Source organism: Danio rerio, chromosome 19 (assembly GCF_049306965.1).
Source record: "Danio rerio strain Tuebingen ecotype United States chromosome 19, GRCz12tu, whole genome shotgun sequence".
In the NCBI taxonomy this organism is placed as follows: Eukaryota; Metazoa; Chordata; class Actinopteri; order Cypriniformes; family Danionidae; genus Danio; species Danio rerio.
Genome location: NC_133194.1, coordinates 13497631 through 13517500, shown reverse-complemented (window position 1 = coordinate 13517500; position 19870 = coordinate 13497631). Strand labels below are relative to the sequence as shown.

Genomic DNA, 19870 nt, shown 5'->3' with positions numbered 1-19870 from the left:
ATGTTTGCATGAAATAGACGTTTTTAAAATTTCAGCATTAACTGGTACCGAAGTTAACCATAATCTCATCTATGAAACAGGATTTATGTATCTGCTTTTTGTTTTTGTTGTTTTTTTTAAACAAACTCCTGGGGCCCGTTTCAGAAAGGAGGTTAAGTGAATTTTAAGAGTATTTTAACCCTGAAATAAAAGAAACTCTGGGTTTTCCGTTAAAACGGCAGGCTTGTTAAACTCAAGAAAGCAGGGTAAGTCAAGCCTGTTTCTGAAAGAGAGGTAACTTTAAATTAGAGTCAGTTACCGTGGTAACTTACTCTGTGACCCTAACCTGGTCAGGAACAGGTTTTATCCTCTAAACTTTTCGTTTCTGTCAGTCTTCTCTCCTTTTTTAAAGACGAAGCTGTATTTCTCGCCTTAGCCTTACGTTTCCACCCACCTATTTTAATGCTCATTTTGTAGATGTGCATAAAAACGATTGATGGAAACGTCATAATGCACATAACTTTTAAAAATACACATTAAAAACAGGTGCATAACTAAGTATGATAAACGTTTATTCGATAGAAAAAATGAGCCTAAAATACGATGGAAACACTTTTACTGAACAAATTCCAGTATGTGCATTATAAAAAATGTTTGTTATAGGAGATCATACGATGATGAAAATGTGTGTAAATGGACAAAACAGCAGGCTGAGGACACTGCAACACATCTTAAATGTTGTTTTGGTCATTCTAAAACGCCTTAACCGTTTCAGTATTTAAGTTATTTATATTATTAAAGACCTTCAGAGCGTCTGGAGCATGTCAAGAGTGTCTGCTCACCGTGTCTCAAGGGTTCAAACGCCACCACGTGTTCATTGTGTGTCAGTATTGTCTTCTGAGGCGCAAGTACATTTATTAAATAAGGAAAAGATTGACGCAGCTTCTTCTACCGCAGTAAATTCAGTTTTACTGTTGATATTTGGCACCTAAATCAGGAAGTGACGATTTTGTTCTCCTTGACTCATTGGATGGAAACGCTGCACATCTTTTATGCAATATTGCAGTTTTGTACATAAATTTAATTCATATATATTTGGATGGAAACATAGCTATTGCCTACATTTCAGTCACACAATGAACAAGGTCATGTACGAGAAGGTCAAGGTCACTTGTCCTTTTTTTATTAAATATTAGCTTAAATTCACTGACCTTCAATAGGGACATGTACTGTTACTAGATTAATGGGATTATTTTTCTTTCTAAAACTACTGTTTAGTTCTGATACACTGTAAATGTCATATCAACCTCCACCACTTGATCAATAAAAAAGGCAGACACAAAAGTGCACTATTAAATCTATTAAAACTGATCAACGTGTATAAAAGTGGGAACGTGTGTAAAAATTTTATAAACATCACACATTACATTTTATTATACTTAAATATTTAAATACTTTAAATGAACCCTAACTTAACATTAATTAGAGGAGCTGTTTTCCCACGCTAACTGTCTCTGTTTCACTGATGTAGTGGTGTTGCTTTTTTAAATATATGCTCATATTTGCTATAACTTTGCATGAGCATATCAAGTTCAGATGGAGAAAGAAATGCTGATCCCTTTTTTTCAGATGTTGCCATAGTCACTCGTAATATCTGCGCTCCATTGATAATGCCTTTTTATAGTCGCGGTGTGCAGGCTTAACTCTGAGTTGGCAAAGAGCATAGAATCACCAAGTGGCGACACTCTAGTGCAATTTGAAAAACAGCCACTAGATGGCGGTCATAGACGGCGGCCATTTTGGAATGAAAACTCCAATAGAACTACAGCATATTATAAGTCTGTAAAATAAACTATTAAAGGCACTGGTGATTGTGTTGTATTGTGGTCTCTGGTTGTATCTCAGCTTTAATGCGCTTTTTAAATAAATAAAAAATAAAAAACAAAGTAGGGGTTTTAAAGCATGTTGGCACAGCTGCTAGGTTAAACGACAAGTTGAAAATGTCTGCGAGTACCCCAGCGAGCTGTTACCTTGCCTTGCCTATTCGGAAACTGAAAACTCTGAGTTTTTATTCTCTCTGTAAATCAACTCAGAGTTCAAGTTTAAACTCAGAGTTGGTTGAACCTCCTTACTGAAACAGGCCCCTGTTCTACACTTAAAGGAACACTACATTTTTTTGTCGGGGTGGGGTGGATGCTCGTTTAGTAAGTCTCCTAGAGTTAAACATTTTACTTTTATTTTTGATCATTTTTATCCATTCAGCCGTTTTTTTGTTCTGGGGGGTTCTGCTATTTAGCTTAGCTTAGCATAATACTTTTATTTGAAACCTTGAAAAACAAGGACTGCATTCTGTACATGTGCACCATACCTGAAGAGTTCAGTATGAATACAGTTGTTGCACGCCCAATGTTGTATAAAAGTTTGGTTACACTTTAATTGTTGAAAAAAACACTTTCACGGTACTGTTATAGACTTGACAGCACTGAAACATTCTGGAAAACAGTTTTACAAACCCAATGACTTTGCCCCCGTTGTTTGTCGTTGGATTCTCCAACTATCTCCTCCCACACAGCTGCAGTGCGGTCAAAGGAACAAGATGCCAACACTTGACCAAACTCGGGATGTGCCCACGTCACCCTCCACACAGACCCACTATGAGTCTACAGACAGACAGAAATCACAATAATAGACAAAATTATAAATATATATGTTAACGTAAAATCTACCATCAATTATTGCCACTGTCCTTCACACTAGGATTTACGCACTGGTATGCAAGTGTTTATTAATCTAAAATATAATACACTTCAAAACTATTATGTATTTTTCGATGTATTTTATCCATTTATTAGGCGAAGAGCCATATATGATAAAGTCATTGATTATTACACAGTGCTTTCCACACATAGGTTTTACTTGGGCGGGCTGCCCAGGTATATTATCAGTCGGCCAAGTATATTTAGTAGGGATGGGAAGATTAATCGATATGTATCGATACGCGGTCATGCGCGTGCACGATGCGAGTGCATCGGTAGAGCAGCAGAGGATGAATGAAATTTTGGAAGCAAATCGAGATGCATCGGTTTTTGCGAGATGTATCGGTTTTTCCAAGATACAGCTTATATTTTTAATATAGAATGTATTTTTTATTTATTAACAAGTGTTGTCAACCTGTTTTTGGCGCATAATTTAACGGATAACGGATTTGCGGATGTGTGCACTTACACTACAACTGTATCAGGTGTGCGGATGAAGCTAGTGGTGCGCCCTCAGAAAGCGCGAGAAGCAAAACAAACATTTTATTCCCCACTGAGTTTTAAATCTAAAGTATGGCAACATTATGGATTTAAGGATGGACGACATGACAGGACAGATGCAATTTGCAAAATGTGCCGCGCATCTATAAAATACGCGGGCAGTACGACTAATCTGAAATCTCACTTGAAGCGGCGCCTCGGTGTTGTTGTGAAAGCATCTTCCAGTGGACCTCTATTCTGCCGCCCTATGCGCGGATATAACTGAGGACGCGCGGGTGTCGCGGATCTCTATTCTTCCGCCCTATACGCGGATATAACTGAGGACGCGGGTGTCGCGGACCTCTATTCTGCCACCCTATGCGCGGATATAACTGAGGACAAGCGGGCGCTGATGGAGGTGTCGCGGACATAACTGAGGATGCGGGTGGTAAGGGGGGGGGTGTTGCGGACGCCGCCCTCTCTATACTGCCGCCCTAGGCGGCCGCCTAGGTCGCCTCTATGGACGTGCCGGCCCTGTTCATCTGCAAAGATATTCAGCCTAGTGTCACGGAGAACGAAGGTTTTGAACACCTCCTTCTGTTAATTTTTATTTAATTATAATAATAATAATAATATTAATAATAATAATGATAAAAATAATGGGTGTCACGGTGGCACAGTGGGTAGTTTGACCACCTCACAGCAAGAAGATTGCTGGTTTGTTATATTTTTATTAGCCTGTTGTTTACAGTGCAAGTGATGTTTCAAAGCAGCATAACACTGCTAGTTCACAACCTTAAGTTTTGAATAATCAGTGGCAAAATATATCTTTGTAAAACTTGTTTTCATAGTTGAAAAGTTAAATCACAATTCTTGTTGTGCAATGCTCAACCTTTATGTTGAAAGAGTGCAAATATAAATATTTTAATATATATTGCACTTATACATTCTGTTTATCTTGAAAATACTTAAATAATATTTGCTATAGGTTCTAAAATGGCCCTCTACTGTAAACTGACACTCTGGCTCTGAGAGAAAAGCCAGTTTGTAAAAAAAAGTCTTGGTTTTGCTTGGTTAATAAATAATCAATCAAACTCATTCAATGGCACAGCATCCTCTTTCACATCATCTCATAAACTTGAACTAATTAGTTAGTGCTGAATTATCGCATTGTATCGTGATATGGGTGTAAATCGTATCGTGTTGCATCGCAATGTCACAAATGTATCGCTAATATATCAGATCGTATTCTTTGTATCGAGATGCGTATCGGATCGGCATTATAGCTTAGATGCCCAACCCTAATATTTAGTGACACATTTATTTTGTATATTTTATAATATAAACAAAAATTCACGAATGATTAAGTAGTTGAAAAGTAGTCTCATGTGCTCTGCAGACCAACAGAGACATGTACCTTTTTGCGACCGGCCGGGATTTCTAGATCTACTAAAATGTCCGGAAATTGGTTTTGCTTTCGTTTTCTAAACTGTTATTTTATGCAAACAGCCGCAAGAGAAATATTAAATTATTAATTCCTTTATCTCAACGACTCATAAAAACTTTGCTAAATACTCAGAGGACGGAATTACATCTAAACTGGCTGCAGAACATTTATACAACATTAGAAATGGGTAATCAACTATATAATCGACAGGTTTTATTCTAACTATTTTAATTATTTAGAGATATTTTCTGTTTTTATTAATTTTCCTGTCTTTTACTTCTCATCTGCTCTGCTGTGTATTTTATTAATTTGATGATGTCGATATATTACATATTTTATACATCTCTAATGCTTTTATAGTGTTTATTAGGGAAAAAGCATAAAAGAGAAATAGTTAACGTTTTTATTTATTTATTTCAACAGTGTTTTTTTTTTTACTTTAGCCCATTGAAAAGAAAAGTTCAAAACAGATAATAATAAAATATGGTTAAAATCAAATTATGTTTTGTTTATCACTTATAGTCAACTATTTATGTGCTGAAGGTAAAAAGTGTTTCAATCCAGCCACAACTGCAAGTATATTTCAAACCTTTGAAAAAGCACTGATTGCATGTTTTTTAACCATAAAAGTTCAGAAAGCCCAGTTTTTATCATAATGAGCATTTCAATTAGTACTCTAAAAGGGGTAAATAAATATAGGTATGAAATTTCTGATTATTTTTACACCAACCTGTCAACGTATAGGTCAAATAGTTAGATTTCACTTTTTGCTTGAGTTATATGCATCTTTGCAAAATATGACAAACAAATCTATATTAAAACCTAAAATTCATACTTTTAAAGCACATACAAAACAACAGCTCATACCTTCCAACTAGCAGTGCAGTGCCATTCTCCATCATCACCTTTATCCCAGACCTACAACAGTATAATAATAAAAACAATTATAATGAGGGACAGTTTTAAACATGTGATAAAGAACCGCTGTACATCAGCTTTAAATGTCTGTGTGCATTAACGACAAGTAGAAAATGGCTTATAAGTCTGCTTACAGAGAGACAAACACCTTTAAACATATTCACAATCCGTAAACAACGTTATTATGTCGTTATTGCAGAAACTGTAACTTAACTTGGAAGAAGACTATTGTTGTCTCTCAAAAACTATGGTTGTTTGAATAGAGTCTATATTGGCAGCTTATTGGGTTTATGGACAATGAACAAGCAAAAAATCTGAATTCGACTTTAGTTTTCTTGCCTTGACGCTCTGATCACTGGAGCAGGTCGCCATCCTCCGTCCATGGAAGTCGTAGGAGACATCGTGAATCAGATCTTTATGATCCGCTGCGATGCTTTTCGCAACAAACATATTGCATGGAAACTAACTATTAATTAGGCTTGTAAAATATATCCTACAGTTTAGAAAAAGAATCAGCAGAAGGGGGTTTGTTCAAACTTTAGCAGAAACATCGAGCTCTACGGTGCCATGTTTCTTCACTCGAATTCGTTGTTCGCTGCTTTAATACTGCAGTCGAACACAGTTTACTGCCATCTATTGCACTAGCGGAGTTACTGCAAGTCTCCTATCAAGCCTTACAAAAAAATGGTGTAATTGTTTATGTGTATACCGCCGCCTACTGTACCGGGATATGCAATTTCAATGGTTCATGTACAGTTGAAGTCAGAATTATTAGCCCCCTAAATTATTAGCCCCGTTTATCCCCCCCCCCCCCCATTTCTTTTTAACGGAGAAAGATTTTTTTCAATAGATTTCTAAATATAAGTTTTAATAACTAATTTCTAATCACTGATTTATTTTATCTTTGTCATGATGACAGTAAAGAATATTTGACTAGATATTTTTCAAGACACTTCTATACAGCTTAAAGAGAAATTTAAAGGCTTAACTAGGTTAATTAGGTTAACTATGCAGGTTATGGTAATTATTGTATAACCATGGTTTGTTCTAGGGGCTAATAATTTTGACCTTAAAATGGTTTTAGAAAAAATTAAAAACTGCTTTTATTCTACCTGAAATAAAACAAAAAAGACTTTCTCCAGAAGAAAAAAAAATATCAGACATACAGTAAAAATTCCCTTGCTCTTTTAAACATCATTTAAGAAATATATTAAAAAAAAGAATATAAAAACAAAATCAAAGGGGGGCTAATAATTCTGACTTCAACTGTACATTGTACAGAAAGAAAAGAACTACTAGTCCATTTTACCGTATTTAAAAATAGATTTGTAAATAAAATTTGTATTATCATTAGTGGGTGATGCAGTGGCGCAGTGCTGTCGCCTCACAGCAAGAAGGTCGCTAGTTCGAGCCTTGGCTGGGTCAGTTGGTGTTTCTGTGTGGAGTTTGCATGCTCTCCCTGCGTTTGCGTGGGTTTCCTCCAGGTGCTCTGGTTTCCCCCACAGTCCAAAGACATGCGCTACAGGTTGGATAGGTTGAATTGTCTGTAGCGTATGAGTGTGAAAGAGTGTGTATGGATGTTTCCCAGAGATGGGTTGCAGCTGGAAGGGCATCAAGGGCATCCGCTGTGAATGTGAGTTTCTACACACACACACATACACACACACACACACACACACACACACACACACACACACACACACACACACACACACATTGTAAAAGTTTCAAAAGAAACTTTCATGTGTTGAAAATATGTTTAAGTTTATCATTAATATGAATATTGCTCAGTTCATTCAGCCATTTAATTTACCTGCATTCCAAAGTCTATAACAAATTGATTATGAAATGTCATAAAGATGCTCAATTATAATCCGTTTAAAGAGAACTTTAGAAAATACAATTGATTACATTTCATTCATTCATTTATTTTCTTTTCGGCTTAGTCCCTTTATTAATCTGGGGTCACCACAGCAGAATGAGCTGCCAACTTATCCAGCATATGTTTTGCTCAGCGGGTGCCCTTCCAGCCGCAACCCATCACTGGGAAACATCCATACACGTTTTTTCACACACACTATGGACAATTTAGCCTACCCAATTCACCTATAGCATGTCTTTAGACTTGTGGGGAAAACCGGACCACCAGGAGGAAACCTGGAGAAGAACAAAAATGCCAACTGATTCAGTCGAGGCTCAAACTAGCGACCTTCTTGTTGTGAGGCGATCATCCTACCCACTGCGCCACCATGCAGCCCTTTAATACATTTACTTTTTTTTATCCAATCGCATGTTGACTATTTATCTGCACTTTTTTGGATGCTTAAGGATTTCAGCCAATGTGGACAAAAGTAAACAATCCTTTATCACACAAATCATTGAATTCTCAACAATATGTTAACTGCTAATATTTCACTTGAAATCTCTGATTTATGCATTGTATAAGTGCTGGAGAACATTTTTATTATCATAAACAGCCCTACAATGTACATAGAGAGGTATTCATCAGTGCAAATCATGTTTGCATATAAACAGCTTCTTACAAAGACTTTATCCATATTTGCTATAATAGCATGTGCAACTGTGTGTTTCACTATACTCCCCTCTAGTGGACCTCGAGGAAGTTTGAGTGCATTTTCTATGGTTACTCCCGTTTTGCTCACGCCTATAAATCTCAGAACCAGGAAATCACATCTACACTTCTGGGAAAACAAAACTTAAGTGCGGATTATTTGTGTTGTGTCTGCGGTAAAATGGCTGAATCCAGGTTTTCTCAGGAGCAGTTCAGCTGTCCAGTGTGTTTGGAGCTCTTGAAGAATCCAGTGGCCATTCCATGTGGACACAGTTACTGTATGAGCTGCATTACCGACTACTGGCATCACGAGGATGAGAAGAGAGTTTATAGCTGCCCTCAGTGCAGACAGACCTTCAGTCCAAGACCTGCTTTAAATAAAAACACCATGCTGGCTGAAGTGGTGGAGCAACTGAAGAAGACAAAACATCACACTGCTGCTGTTCCTGCTGGAGATGGAGACGTGGAGTGTGACAGCTGTACTGGAAGAAAACACAAAGCCATCAAGTCCTGTCTGGTGTGTCTGAACTCTTACTGTCAAAATCATCTTGAACAACATGAGAATCTCTTCAAAGGTAAAAGACACAACCTAATAGACGCTACTGGACGGCTTCAGGAGATGATCTGCCGTAAACATGATAAACTCCTAGAAATTTACTGCCGTACAGACCAGAGGTGTATTTGTATGCTCTGTATGGTGGATGAACACAAAGATCATGAAACTGTATCAACTTCAGCAGAGAGGACAGAGAAACAGGTATGGACTGAAACACTTTCATTTTCAATGAAAAGACAAACACAAATGCCACATACTTTCAGTTTCACTTTATTTCCATGTATTCTCATACAGAAACAATTAGGAGAGATACAGAGAAAATTCCAGCAGCAAATCCAGAAAAGAGAGAGGAAGCTTCAAGAGCTAAATGAAGCTGTGAAGATTCATGAGGTAAAATGCAAGAAAAAAGTAGCACTGATTTATATAGGTTTATGTATGTGTTGGGGGGGGTACTTACAATATAAAAAAAGTATTCATGCTGTTGGTGGATCAACTGAGTCTACGAAACAAAATCAATGCCAAAAGTATTGAAATAAAAAGCTTATCGAATAGCACAAGCTGAAAAAAATACATTGAAATAACAACTGCTCGCATTTTAATGAGTTGAATTGTGAGGGTTTGTATTTTTAGGGCCTGGAATTTAAGACAGCTGTTTATTTAAGCTTTGAATATTTCAGCTAAAAATATTTCCAACACGTTTTCATATTTAAAAATTGAATAATTTAGATTCAATTATTCAGATTTTATGTATAATATTCAAAAGACAATTTCCAGTTCATTTTATTTCAGTTAAAAAATTCGCTTCCATAAATATCATTGGATCAAATTTGACTGTTAAAATTCGACATTGACAATATTAAATGCTATTTTTGTGTCGTTATTAGCCTCTTTCCTCACCTTTTCACTTTTTCCTCACCTTTTCACTTGTTTAAATCTTAAATTGGTCCACCTGCTAGTGATAAAAAGCAGCTGGAGATTGTCAATCTACAATCTATTGCTTGTCTTGCAGTTGCCAGAAGTAATGTCAAATTTTAAGAGCTGAATTTGGTCCACTGGATTTATGGAAGCGAATTTTTGAACTGAAATAAAATGAAATTTTCACCGGTAATGAATATTTTGTAAGTGAAATCTGGAAATTGAATATGAAATATTGAAATTCTAAGTATGAAAATGTGTTAGAAGTATTTTTAGTTGAAATATTCAACGCTTAAATAAACAGCTGTGCTAAATTCCAGGCCCTAAAAATACAAGCCCTGGCAATTCAAGTCATTAAAAATGCAAGCAGTTATTAATTCAATGTATTATTTTTTTTCAGTTTGTGCTATTTGAACAGCTTTTTATTTCAATACTTTTGGCATTGATATTGTTCCATATGTGTCAATGATGCACAATATTTCTCCTCAGCAATCAACTACAACCTGTGCTATACAACCAAAAACACATTTCTTTGAAGCCGTGCTCCAGAAAGTCTTGTTCAGTGATTTATGTCTTCATTATCTTGAGTGAAGTGCATTGATGGGTGTGCTCTTGAGCAGGGGTTCCCAAACTTTTCAGCCCGCGACCCCCAAAATAACAATGCCAGTGACTCGCGACCCCTAATATCTTCTGTGATGGTTATACTGTAAATACAGAAACCCTGCTTGCAATGTCGCACACACACACCAATAGACCCAAGTCTATTCTTCGTTTATTTTTTTTTTAAGTATGTGAGTGCTGTAAATGGGCCAGAAAGTTTAACTTGCTGTTATAAAATCAATCTGCTGCATCTAACGCTATTGCTGTGTCTTTAATAATAGCCCAGGGGTCGCATTCCAATAGAACTAGTAACTATCAGCTACTATAGTAACTATATATAGTAGTATATAGTAACTGTTAATGACTATTTTTTGCTTTTTAGTAGGTTATGGTTTAATAACAATAAATAGATTTTTGGAAATCACCAGGTGACCCCCCTTCATTGTCCCGCAACCCCTTCGGGGGTCCCGACCCCTACTTTGAGAACCACTGCTCTCGAGAACTGGTCATATAAGGACTTTCACTCTTAATAATGTCAATTAGAGCCTTGTTCAACCAAACTTTCTGAAACTGGCACCAACAACAGAAATATACGATTGTTGACAAAGAAACACAAAAATAACTCTTAATGCAGTGATTGGTTAAAGTTGCTGGAAGATAATTCAAGGTTATATAATGCAATTTCAAAGAGTAAATGTGCAACTGAGATAGTTCACCTAAAAATGAAAATTTACTCACAATTTACTCACCCTCAAGTGATTCAAATCTTTGTAAGTTTCTTCTGTTAAATATATAAGATAATACATTGTGCAAAATCAGAGATTGTGATGAAAGCTGGAAACTTGTAACCATTGACATCACCCATATTAGATTTTGTCCTTGCAAGTCAGTAGTAACACCTAATTAAAAAAAAAAAAAAACTTATTTTGAGTTTAACCAGGAATAGTGAAAGTCAAATAGGTTTTAAGCAAGTAGATTACAAGCAAATAATGACTGAAATTTCATTTTTGGGTGAACTATCCCTTTAAGTAGAGAAATAGAGATTTTTTAACATTGTCAGAGCTAATTGTGATGTCTGTTTTACAGCGCTCTGCACAGACAGCAGTGAAGGACAGTGAGAGGGTCTTTTCTGAACTCATCCGCTCCATTGAGAGAAAACGCTCTGAGGTCACACAGATGATCAGAGATCAAGAAAAGATCACAGTCGGTCGAGCTGAAGGACTCTTGAAGCAACTGCAGCAGGAGATTGATGATCTGAGAGGGAAGAACGCTAAGCTGGAGCAGCTTTCACACACACACGATCACATCTGTTTCATCCAGGTGACACTAATCTTTACATCACCAAGTGTTTTTACTCATATTGCATCTGTTGACCATTGAATAGCATACGTTTTTTTATTTAAATTAAGTTATACTTTAGTTTTCCTTTTAGTTGTTTGACTGTCTTTGTAGAGTTTCGCATCTCTCCCTGTTCCTCCTGCATCTCCTGATGTCCCCAGCATTACTGTTAGTTCTTATGATGATGTAGGAAAATCTGTCTCTCAACTGAGACAGAAACTGGAGGATTTCTGCAGAGAGGAGACTGAAAACATATCTGGTCAAGGTAAAACAAACCTTTAAAAAAATAATAGTTTTAAAGATAAATCCTAAAATGAAACAATGTAAGTGTTGTGAAATTATATATATGTGCTGTTTTCACAGTGACATGCATCCAGATCATTCCCACTCCAGAATATGAGAGCAGGAATGACTTCCTACAATGTAAGTTGTTCGGAAAATTGAAACATACATATATACAGTTGAAGTCAGAATTATTAGCTCCCCAGGTAGCAAAGATTTCTGGCCCAGACTTGGCATAAAGCTGGCACAGCAGGCATTTGTCCGGCCCTGGCATGCAGCATGTGGGCCAAACATGGCCCAACATGGCTGAGGTGGCACCGACTTACAGGTGGCACTTAAGACTTGGGCCAGATATCAAATGTAGTATTTGGCCCAAAATGTCAAATTGTATATGTGGGCCACGTAAGTTTGGCTTATCTTGACCCACTTTTAAAATACATTTAAAAACCTTTTGAGTAAAGAAAAAAATATTTGCTTCACGAAAAAGCACAGCCATGAAGTGAAATGCTTCAAGAGTTTACTAAAAACATTGCAGTCGTGACACACCAACATATCTGGCCCAGTTCAGGCCCAGTTTTGGGTTATTAGCTTGGCTGAGACTTGGCCCAGATATGGTCCATGTTCGCCTCTTGTACGGAAGCCAGACTTGTTCCAGTCATGTACCGTAATTCACTGCAGCATGTGGGCCAAGCAAATGCTCATGGTGTGGGCCAGATCTGGGCCAGAGAAATTTTGCTATGGGGGTCCCCTTTTGAATTTTTTTTCTTTTTTAAATATTTCCCAAATGATTTTTAACAGAGCATGGAAATTGTCAAAGTATGTCTAATAATATTTTTTCCTCTGGATAAAGTCTTTTTTGTTTTATTTTGGCTAGAATTAAAGCAGATTTTATTTTTTTAAAAACATTTTTAAGGACAAAATTATAAACCCCTTTAAGCTATAATTTTATTTGATTGTCTGCAGAAGAAATTGTCGATATACAATAACTTGCCTAATTACCCTAACTTGCCTAGTTAACCTAATTAACCATCAAATCAAAAAATGTTGTTTCAGTTTGTTCATTTTTATAGGTTGAATATAAAATTGAGCAAAATAAATCACAACGTTTGATCCTAGTAAACACGGTATAACAACAGTGATTATACAGTAGATAACAGCTACTGTAAATTATGTCAAATCAGTTTTGTATTGTGTTGAAATAAAATTTGTAAACGAATCAAAATCCCCAGTGACTAAATATGCTTAATGTGTTAAATCTGTAATAATGTTAAATCCACTTACACATTTAAAGTGAAAAAAAATTAAACTGATTCATAAATGATAACGATTTAATTGTATTTGTGCCTTGTTAATGCATATCCAGCAAAAGGTTTTACTTTGTTTTTTTTTCTATTAGATTTCTGTCATTTCTCCCTGGATCCAAACACAGCTCATCAATGTCTCTGTCTGTCTGAGAGGAGCAGAGTAGTGACCTTATCTAGCAGACAGAATTATCCTGATCATTTAGACAGATTTGATCAGTGTCGTCAGGTGCTGTGCAGAGAGAGTGTTTGTGGACGCTGCTACTGGGAGGTGGAGTGGAGTGGGAATGTAGATATTTCAGTGTCATATAAAAGCATCAGCAGAAAGGGAGAGGGTGACGTTCAGTGTAGATTTGGATGTAATGATCAGTCCTGGAGTTTGTCTTGCTCCCGCTCCAGTTGTTCATTCAGACACAATGACATAAAGACTGATCTCGCTGTAGTGCCCGGCAATAGAATAGGAGTGTATGTGGATCACAGTGCAGGAATTCTGTCCTTCTACAGTGTTTCTGACACAATGACCCTCATCCACAGAGTCCACACCAGATTCACTCAGCCCCTCTATCCTGGCTTTAGATTTTTACATGTATTTGTTGGTATTTTAAAACAAGTTTTAGATAATTTTTCAGGTGAAACTGCAAGAGTTAAACTGTGTGACAGATAGATGGTCAAAGTGATTATTTCTTCAATACAGTAATTCGGCTAATATAATAAATTGTATTTTAATTCTTAATGCAAAACATTTGATTGGATCCGATACAGATGAATGCATTTGAGAAGTTTGTGAGGTAACTATTTTCTCATTTGATCATCTTTTCATTACAGTCTGATCTGTATATTATTGATCTTCTGTTATACAAAAATGTATGCATGTCATGAGATTAATGCCTACGTAAAGCCGTAATGCCTATACTGAAGTCAAAATTGAAACAATGGACAAAAAACATTGACAAAAATGGACAAAAAGACAAAATATATATAATAAAACAAGTTTGCTTTGGTAATGTAAATGAAAATTGGAAAATCTGCTTCCACTCTTGACTGGCGTTCCTTCTACATCAGGTTGATTGTGCAGAAATTAATAATGTGTGTATTTAAAACAGATACATTCAGTTGATTAAAATGCTGTCTGGACACAGTAGACATCCTATTGTTATTCTGTTGTATTGTCTCTTTAGTTGTGTGTCTTAAAGTGTGGTAAACTATATAAAATGACAAGCAACATGCTATTACAGGATGTGTGAATATGAGGATAAACCTTATAATTCAAACTTTTGCATGGGGTTTCATGGTGATTAGAGATATGTGAACATCAAGCTTCTTTAGCCTTATCTACTAATTACTTATTCATTTTTTGTTTATTTTTTCTTATTGAGGAATCAGTTATCCAATTTGACAATCCTTTATATTGATAATTTGTTCAGGTATGAATTCAGGTAATTGGCATTGTTGAATGTGCAGTATAGGTATACCCATTCGTCACAGAGGAACATAAAATTTGTAGATTCATTTATACTACCTTTATGCAATGATTAACCTAATAAAAGTCTAATGTTATGTAATATATTGCAAAATTGATGCATTTTTCAGTTTTATTAACAGAGTAAATTAACAAACATTTGTTGGACTGGCATTTAAACAATAATGACAACAGACTGAAGTGATATTTATGTATGTGGGACAGTTGTGCCCTAATTGCTAGTGTTTTGGACTGCCATGATGGGACAGCAGAGATGAGGATCCATGCAGTTTATTACACAGAGAATGGTCAGGCAGGCAACGGTCAACAGGTACAAACTGGAGCATATAAGCAATCCAAAGAGCGTGGTCAAAAGCAGGCAAGCGAATGGTGCAGGCGGCAAAAAGGGTAAACAATAAACAAAACACGGGTCAAGACAAGAAATAACACTTTGAACTGCGTAAAAAAAGACTCAGCAATGTGTGTGTGTGTGTGTGTGTGTTGAGAAGTGACTAAATAGTCCAGATAATCAGTCCATGATGAGTTACCAGGTGTGTGTGTGTCCAGATGACCTTCAGCTGTGGCAGAAGTGATTGAAGCAATGACTTCTGGGATTTGTAGTTTGTAGTTCACTTAATTGTAGATTTGTAGTCCGGGTGATAAGCCATGTTTTTTTAGCGATCTGCAAAGCCTAGATTACTGGTGATCATAACAACTGCTAACCAGGGACGAACTTAGTGATTCGGAGGCCCTAAACAATTTCAGGTATGGGGCCCTAGCATTAAAACTCAAAATACGTTCTTTCTCTATAGATTTTTTTTTCTCTCTAGATCCATTTTTTTTGTTAAAAATATATTAAGTGGAACCTTCTTAATGTAAATTTAAATACAATAAATTCACAAATAAAAAACAAGCTCACAAACTTAATTAGCCATACTTCTGATTAGATTTTGATATTGCATGTGCAGTATGGAAGGACTTTTTACTATCCAAGGGGGCCTACAGTTTAGAAAATAAGTAGTAATTTTAAAATCTTCATGGTCATAGACAGATTTTACAACATATGATAGACAAAAAAATATAAAAGACATATAGGATGATTAATATAGGCTTCTTGGCATTGGTCAGGGCCCCCTATTTCCCTGGGGCCCTAGGTGGCTGCTTACCTTGCTTATTTGTTAAGTCCACCCCTGCTGCTAGTGCTAACCCAAAGGTTGCTGTTTACAAAATAGCAGGCCAATGCTTTGGGTGTATGCTCAGTGTGTGTTTGTGTGTGCTCTCACTCCTTACTCAAAATGTGTATGTGCTCTTGGATGGGTTAAAAGCAGAGGACCAATTTAAAGTTTTTCGAAACCACTTATTAACTAAAGGTCAAGATCAAATCGAAGAGTCAACTTCATTACTGACTTCTCAGGCTCAGAGGGATCCTCATAGATGTAGGTTTTCCAAAGTCAGCAGCCTGGTCCTACTGGAGAGCTTACCAATCACAATGGAGACATTTTTCAAACATGTCTTCTCAAACTACAACCTCACAGGAAATAAAAAAAGCATCTTTCCTTGTGGTTTCTGGGTTCCACTCATTTGTAAATGGCAGTGTGACAACAAAGGAGAAGCAGTGAACAAAAACTAGAAGGTCTGACTATCCACTATGGACTTATCAGCCAAAAGATAAAGTCCCCAGCTCACTGACCTACAGTTTAGGAGACTCTCAATTATCAATATCAGTGTGGTCATTGGTTCATTTCATTAGGAAGTGTACTTATCAAAAGAGAGTTTTTGGATGGCTTGTCAACATTTTCAGCAGCTTTAAAGCAGCATCCCAACTTCCCAGCTCTGCATGGATTGGGATGGTCATGATGCTTTGGTCCTGGACACACTGTAGTTTATGTAGTAGGAATATTGTTACTCTGACACCGTCCTCTCTTCAGACTCCCTATTCAAACTAATAAACTCTAATGAACATCAAAACTCACCAAAAGCCCTCAGTCGTGTTTTTAACTGGTCACTCAGACTGTCTTATTTGTTTATGACACCCATTTCCTCATTGACTTAATATAGCAGCCATGCTCCACTTGTGAAACTTTCTAAATAACAGACAATGTTATCTTGTAAAGATATCACCAAGTTTTCTATAAACTAAGTTTACACCATGGACAGCATAGAACTAGACGTGATTGAACATTCTTTTCTTTTTAGAGTCACATCTCTCAATATCACATCCTGTTTTTTTGGTTTATTGAAATGTTTCTTTTGTAAATGTTACATTCAGTTGACCAGAGTTTGTTTGGAAGCAAGTCAAAATGCAAAGACCAACTTACATGTCACTAGATTTTCACACAAAAAGGGCTTGAGGCTACAAAAAATAGTGACAATGGATAAGAGTTTGATTTATCTTACCTACGAAGTGTGTTGTTTGACTTTTCCTTGAGGTGAAGCACAGGAAATTGGCATCTTTCATGCATTATTGAAAAGGGGTTTCTTTGAGAGATGTGTAACATTTGAATACCGGCTGAATAGAAAACAAGCCCATGTTCCTGAATTGCTGTGCAGATGGATGTGCATTATGTAACTTCATTCTTCCTTCTTTGTAAAATAATGGGGTGAAGGTAGCACTTCCTTATAAGTCAATAGTGACAGGTATAAGGAAACAAAAACAATTGAAGAGCTCAGATCCAAAAGTGCAGTTTCAAATTTTCTTTAAAATTGTAACTTTTCTTAGCCTCCTAATATTATGTTTAAATATTTACCTTCGATGGCAATGAAAAGAACATACTCATCACCAAAAGTGACAAAACTGAACCTACACACACGATGAGCCTGAGAAAAAATTTTAGAAGAAAATTTCAGATGGCACGTAACGTTTTTGCATCTAAACTCTTCAATTATTAGCAAAGAAATTAACATACACAGACAATAGGGCTGATCACTAACTGGATTTTGGGTTTGGCCATTTCAATGCTCAATATTCTATGCGTTAAAATTATTATTATGTATAACCTTATGTTGTATACGAATATTTTGAGGGAAATACAATTTAACTTTAGATACACTGAAAATCGTTTGTTTTCACATTGATATGTATCCACCTAATCCCCACAGCAGAATATGAATGTAGAAAAATACTTGTGTAAGTTACTGGAAAAATAAAGAGATTCAATTAGTCATTTCTGGTTATATATAGTTAACCCAGAAATGTATGTCATCATTTACTCACCTTTTTCTTTTTTAAATCTTTATTTTTGTGTTTGTTCTGTTAACCACAATAGAATTTAGTTAGAAAAATGTTAAAAACCTGTAACGACTTCCATGGTATTTGTTTTTCCTGCTAGGGAAGTCAATGGCAACATTTTGTTTTAAAGCTTTTTTCAAAATAACTTATTTGAATGCTTTCTTCTGTCTTACTCTTTGATATGTTGACAAAAATGAGGACTTCAGCATCCCATTAATCACAAACAGAAGCAATCCTTAATTATTCAGTTGACCTTCATACAGTAACTGACCTGTGAATGAATAAAGATTGTTCATTGTGTTCAATTATGAAAAGGGCACAAAAATGGAGCAAAGCTTCACCAAGCTTTACAGTATGTAAAGACCTTGCAGAAAATGCAAGTCATTTTCACAAATCCTTGTTAGTTTTTATTTAGCATTAATCTATTTGGCATAAAATGATGTTTACATATAGTTCACAAGACAAAAATTGAAAATAGTTATTTCTCAGATTTTTAATTTTCCATATTCTGCCGATTCTTCGGTTTTCTCTTTTATATTCCTTTTCACAATGAGGGCAATCAAGGGACTCAAGCACAAAAACATTCAAATACTCAATGCATCAGTGTCCCTGGCAAGAATGTGTGTATTGTATTTAAAAAATTCAGTATTTCTTTAAAATTGTGAATTTTATTTTCGGACAGAATGTCATTTTTACTGCATCAGAAAGGAAATAATTTTGAAAGCATTTATTAACCATGCTAAGTGTCTGAGCATCAGACAGAATGACGGTGCTTGTTTTGAACCACCCGATTTGTAAATGATATTCATTAAAATTAGACCGACCCAAGTCTGAAATCGTGGTATACTTTCATGAGTGTTATGACATTTTTAAAAAGTATAGTGTTTTTATACATATTATTGAAGTAATTATTTAATAAACTTCCCAACTACTCAAACTGAACTAAATTGAATAAAAATTTAACTAGCAGCATACATTCAAACATCAACTAAATATGTGGTAAATGTCAAATCAAATGTGCAAGTTTTAACACATAAACGAATGAAAATAAACACATGAAAACAGCAGGGGCCAGTTCTACATTACATGTTATTTCAGTCTTGTATCAAACACATCGCATAATTAATAATAATATAATAATCATGTAATAAGAAATGACTAATTTGTTTACCCAATTTTTTATTGAATCACTCAAAATGTAAAAATAGCAAGGGGTTGAATACAAGAATATAATATGCAAACATTTTTAACAATTGTTTTTTTTATTGTTGTTAATGTCAGGGTAACAATAACAGCATTATAAAAAATTGTAACATCGAATGTACAGGAGTTTTAACGATAGGTAACGCATCAAATAAACTACTAAATAAATAAACTAAAAAACAAACAACATTTAATATAAAATCATGCGTTAAAAAATTAAACAAGGAAAATAAGTTAACAGTTCTAATAATAGTTTTAAAATTAAATTTAAAATTAAATTTAGAGGATGCAATAGCTCTAATGTACTGTTGAAGTTCCTTTTCAAAAACAATAAAATAAGGTGTATGTTGAGAGAATTTACAGCGGTGTACATGAAATTTTACAAGAATTAAAAGGAGGTTAAAAATGAAATATTCCTTAATTTTATCATCAGGACTATTGAAAAAACCCAACAGGATATCACTAAAAGATAACAAGAATTCCGGTAGAGTTTTGCAATGAATAACCAAAGAAAGTTCAATCAAAAAGCATTGCGTATGAAGGCAATTCCAAAAAATATCATCAGCAATTTTATTGGGTATATAAGAGAAAGAGCAGCATCTATCCGACTTAATTTTATTTTCTAAAATGGCTGGGTAAAATGTGTAACAGTTTAAATTATTTTTTTCTAATTTTGTTAGTTATTGTATATTTTACAGACAAAGACCAAACTTTTTCCATTGGATTTGTTTATATTTTCCACCCACAAAAACTTCACATATGGGGTTGCACTTTTCTTTTGAAAGAGAGACCTGATTTTAAAAATTACGTGAGGAGGGTAGTGACAAAAAGCATA

At 35.5% G+C, this 19870-nt stretch overlaps 2 protein-coding genes across 3 annotated transcripts in view; one reads left to right on the top strand and one right to left on the bottom strand.

Annotated features, from left to right (window-relative positions):
- seh1l (SEH1-like (S. cerevisiae)) overlaps positions 1-6255 on the bottom strand; it is a 26172-nt gene extending 19917 nt beyond the window's left edge. The window contains exons 1-3 of one of the 2 annotated variants that reach the window (NM_199923.2): positions 5920-6255; positions 5530-5580; positions 2493-2639 (exon numbers count right to left, since the gene is read on the bottom strand). In NM_199923.2, the coding sequence (NP_956217.2) occupies positions 2493-2639; positions 5530-5580; positions 5920-6030 (309 nt within the window). In that variant the 5' untranslated portion in view covers positions 6031-6255. The remainder of the gene's footprint in view (positions 1-2492; positions 2640-5529; positions 5581-5919) is intronic. The other variant, XM_073930589.1, reaches the window with a different exon arrangement.
- Positions 6256-8276: 2021 nt separating this feature from the next.
- ftr56 (finTRIM family, member 56) lies at positions 8277-14300 on the top strand. Its single transcript, XM_003200557.6, has 6 exons — positions 8277-8909; positions 9003-9098; positions 11310-11543; positions 11676-11826; positions 11925-11984; positions 13240-14300. The coding sequence occupies exons 1-6, from the start codon at positions 8334-8336 to the stop codon at positions 13806-13808; spliced, it is 1686 nt and encodes a 561-aa protein (XP_003200605.1). The 5' UTR covers positions 8277-8333; the 3' UTR covers positions 13809-14300.
- Positions 14301-19870: the final 5570 nt, after the last annotated feature.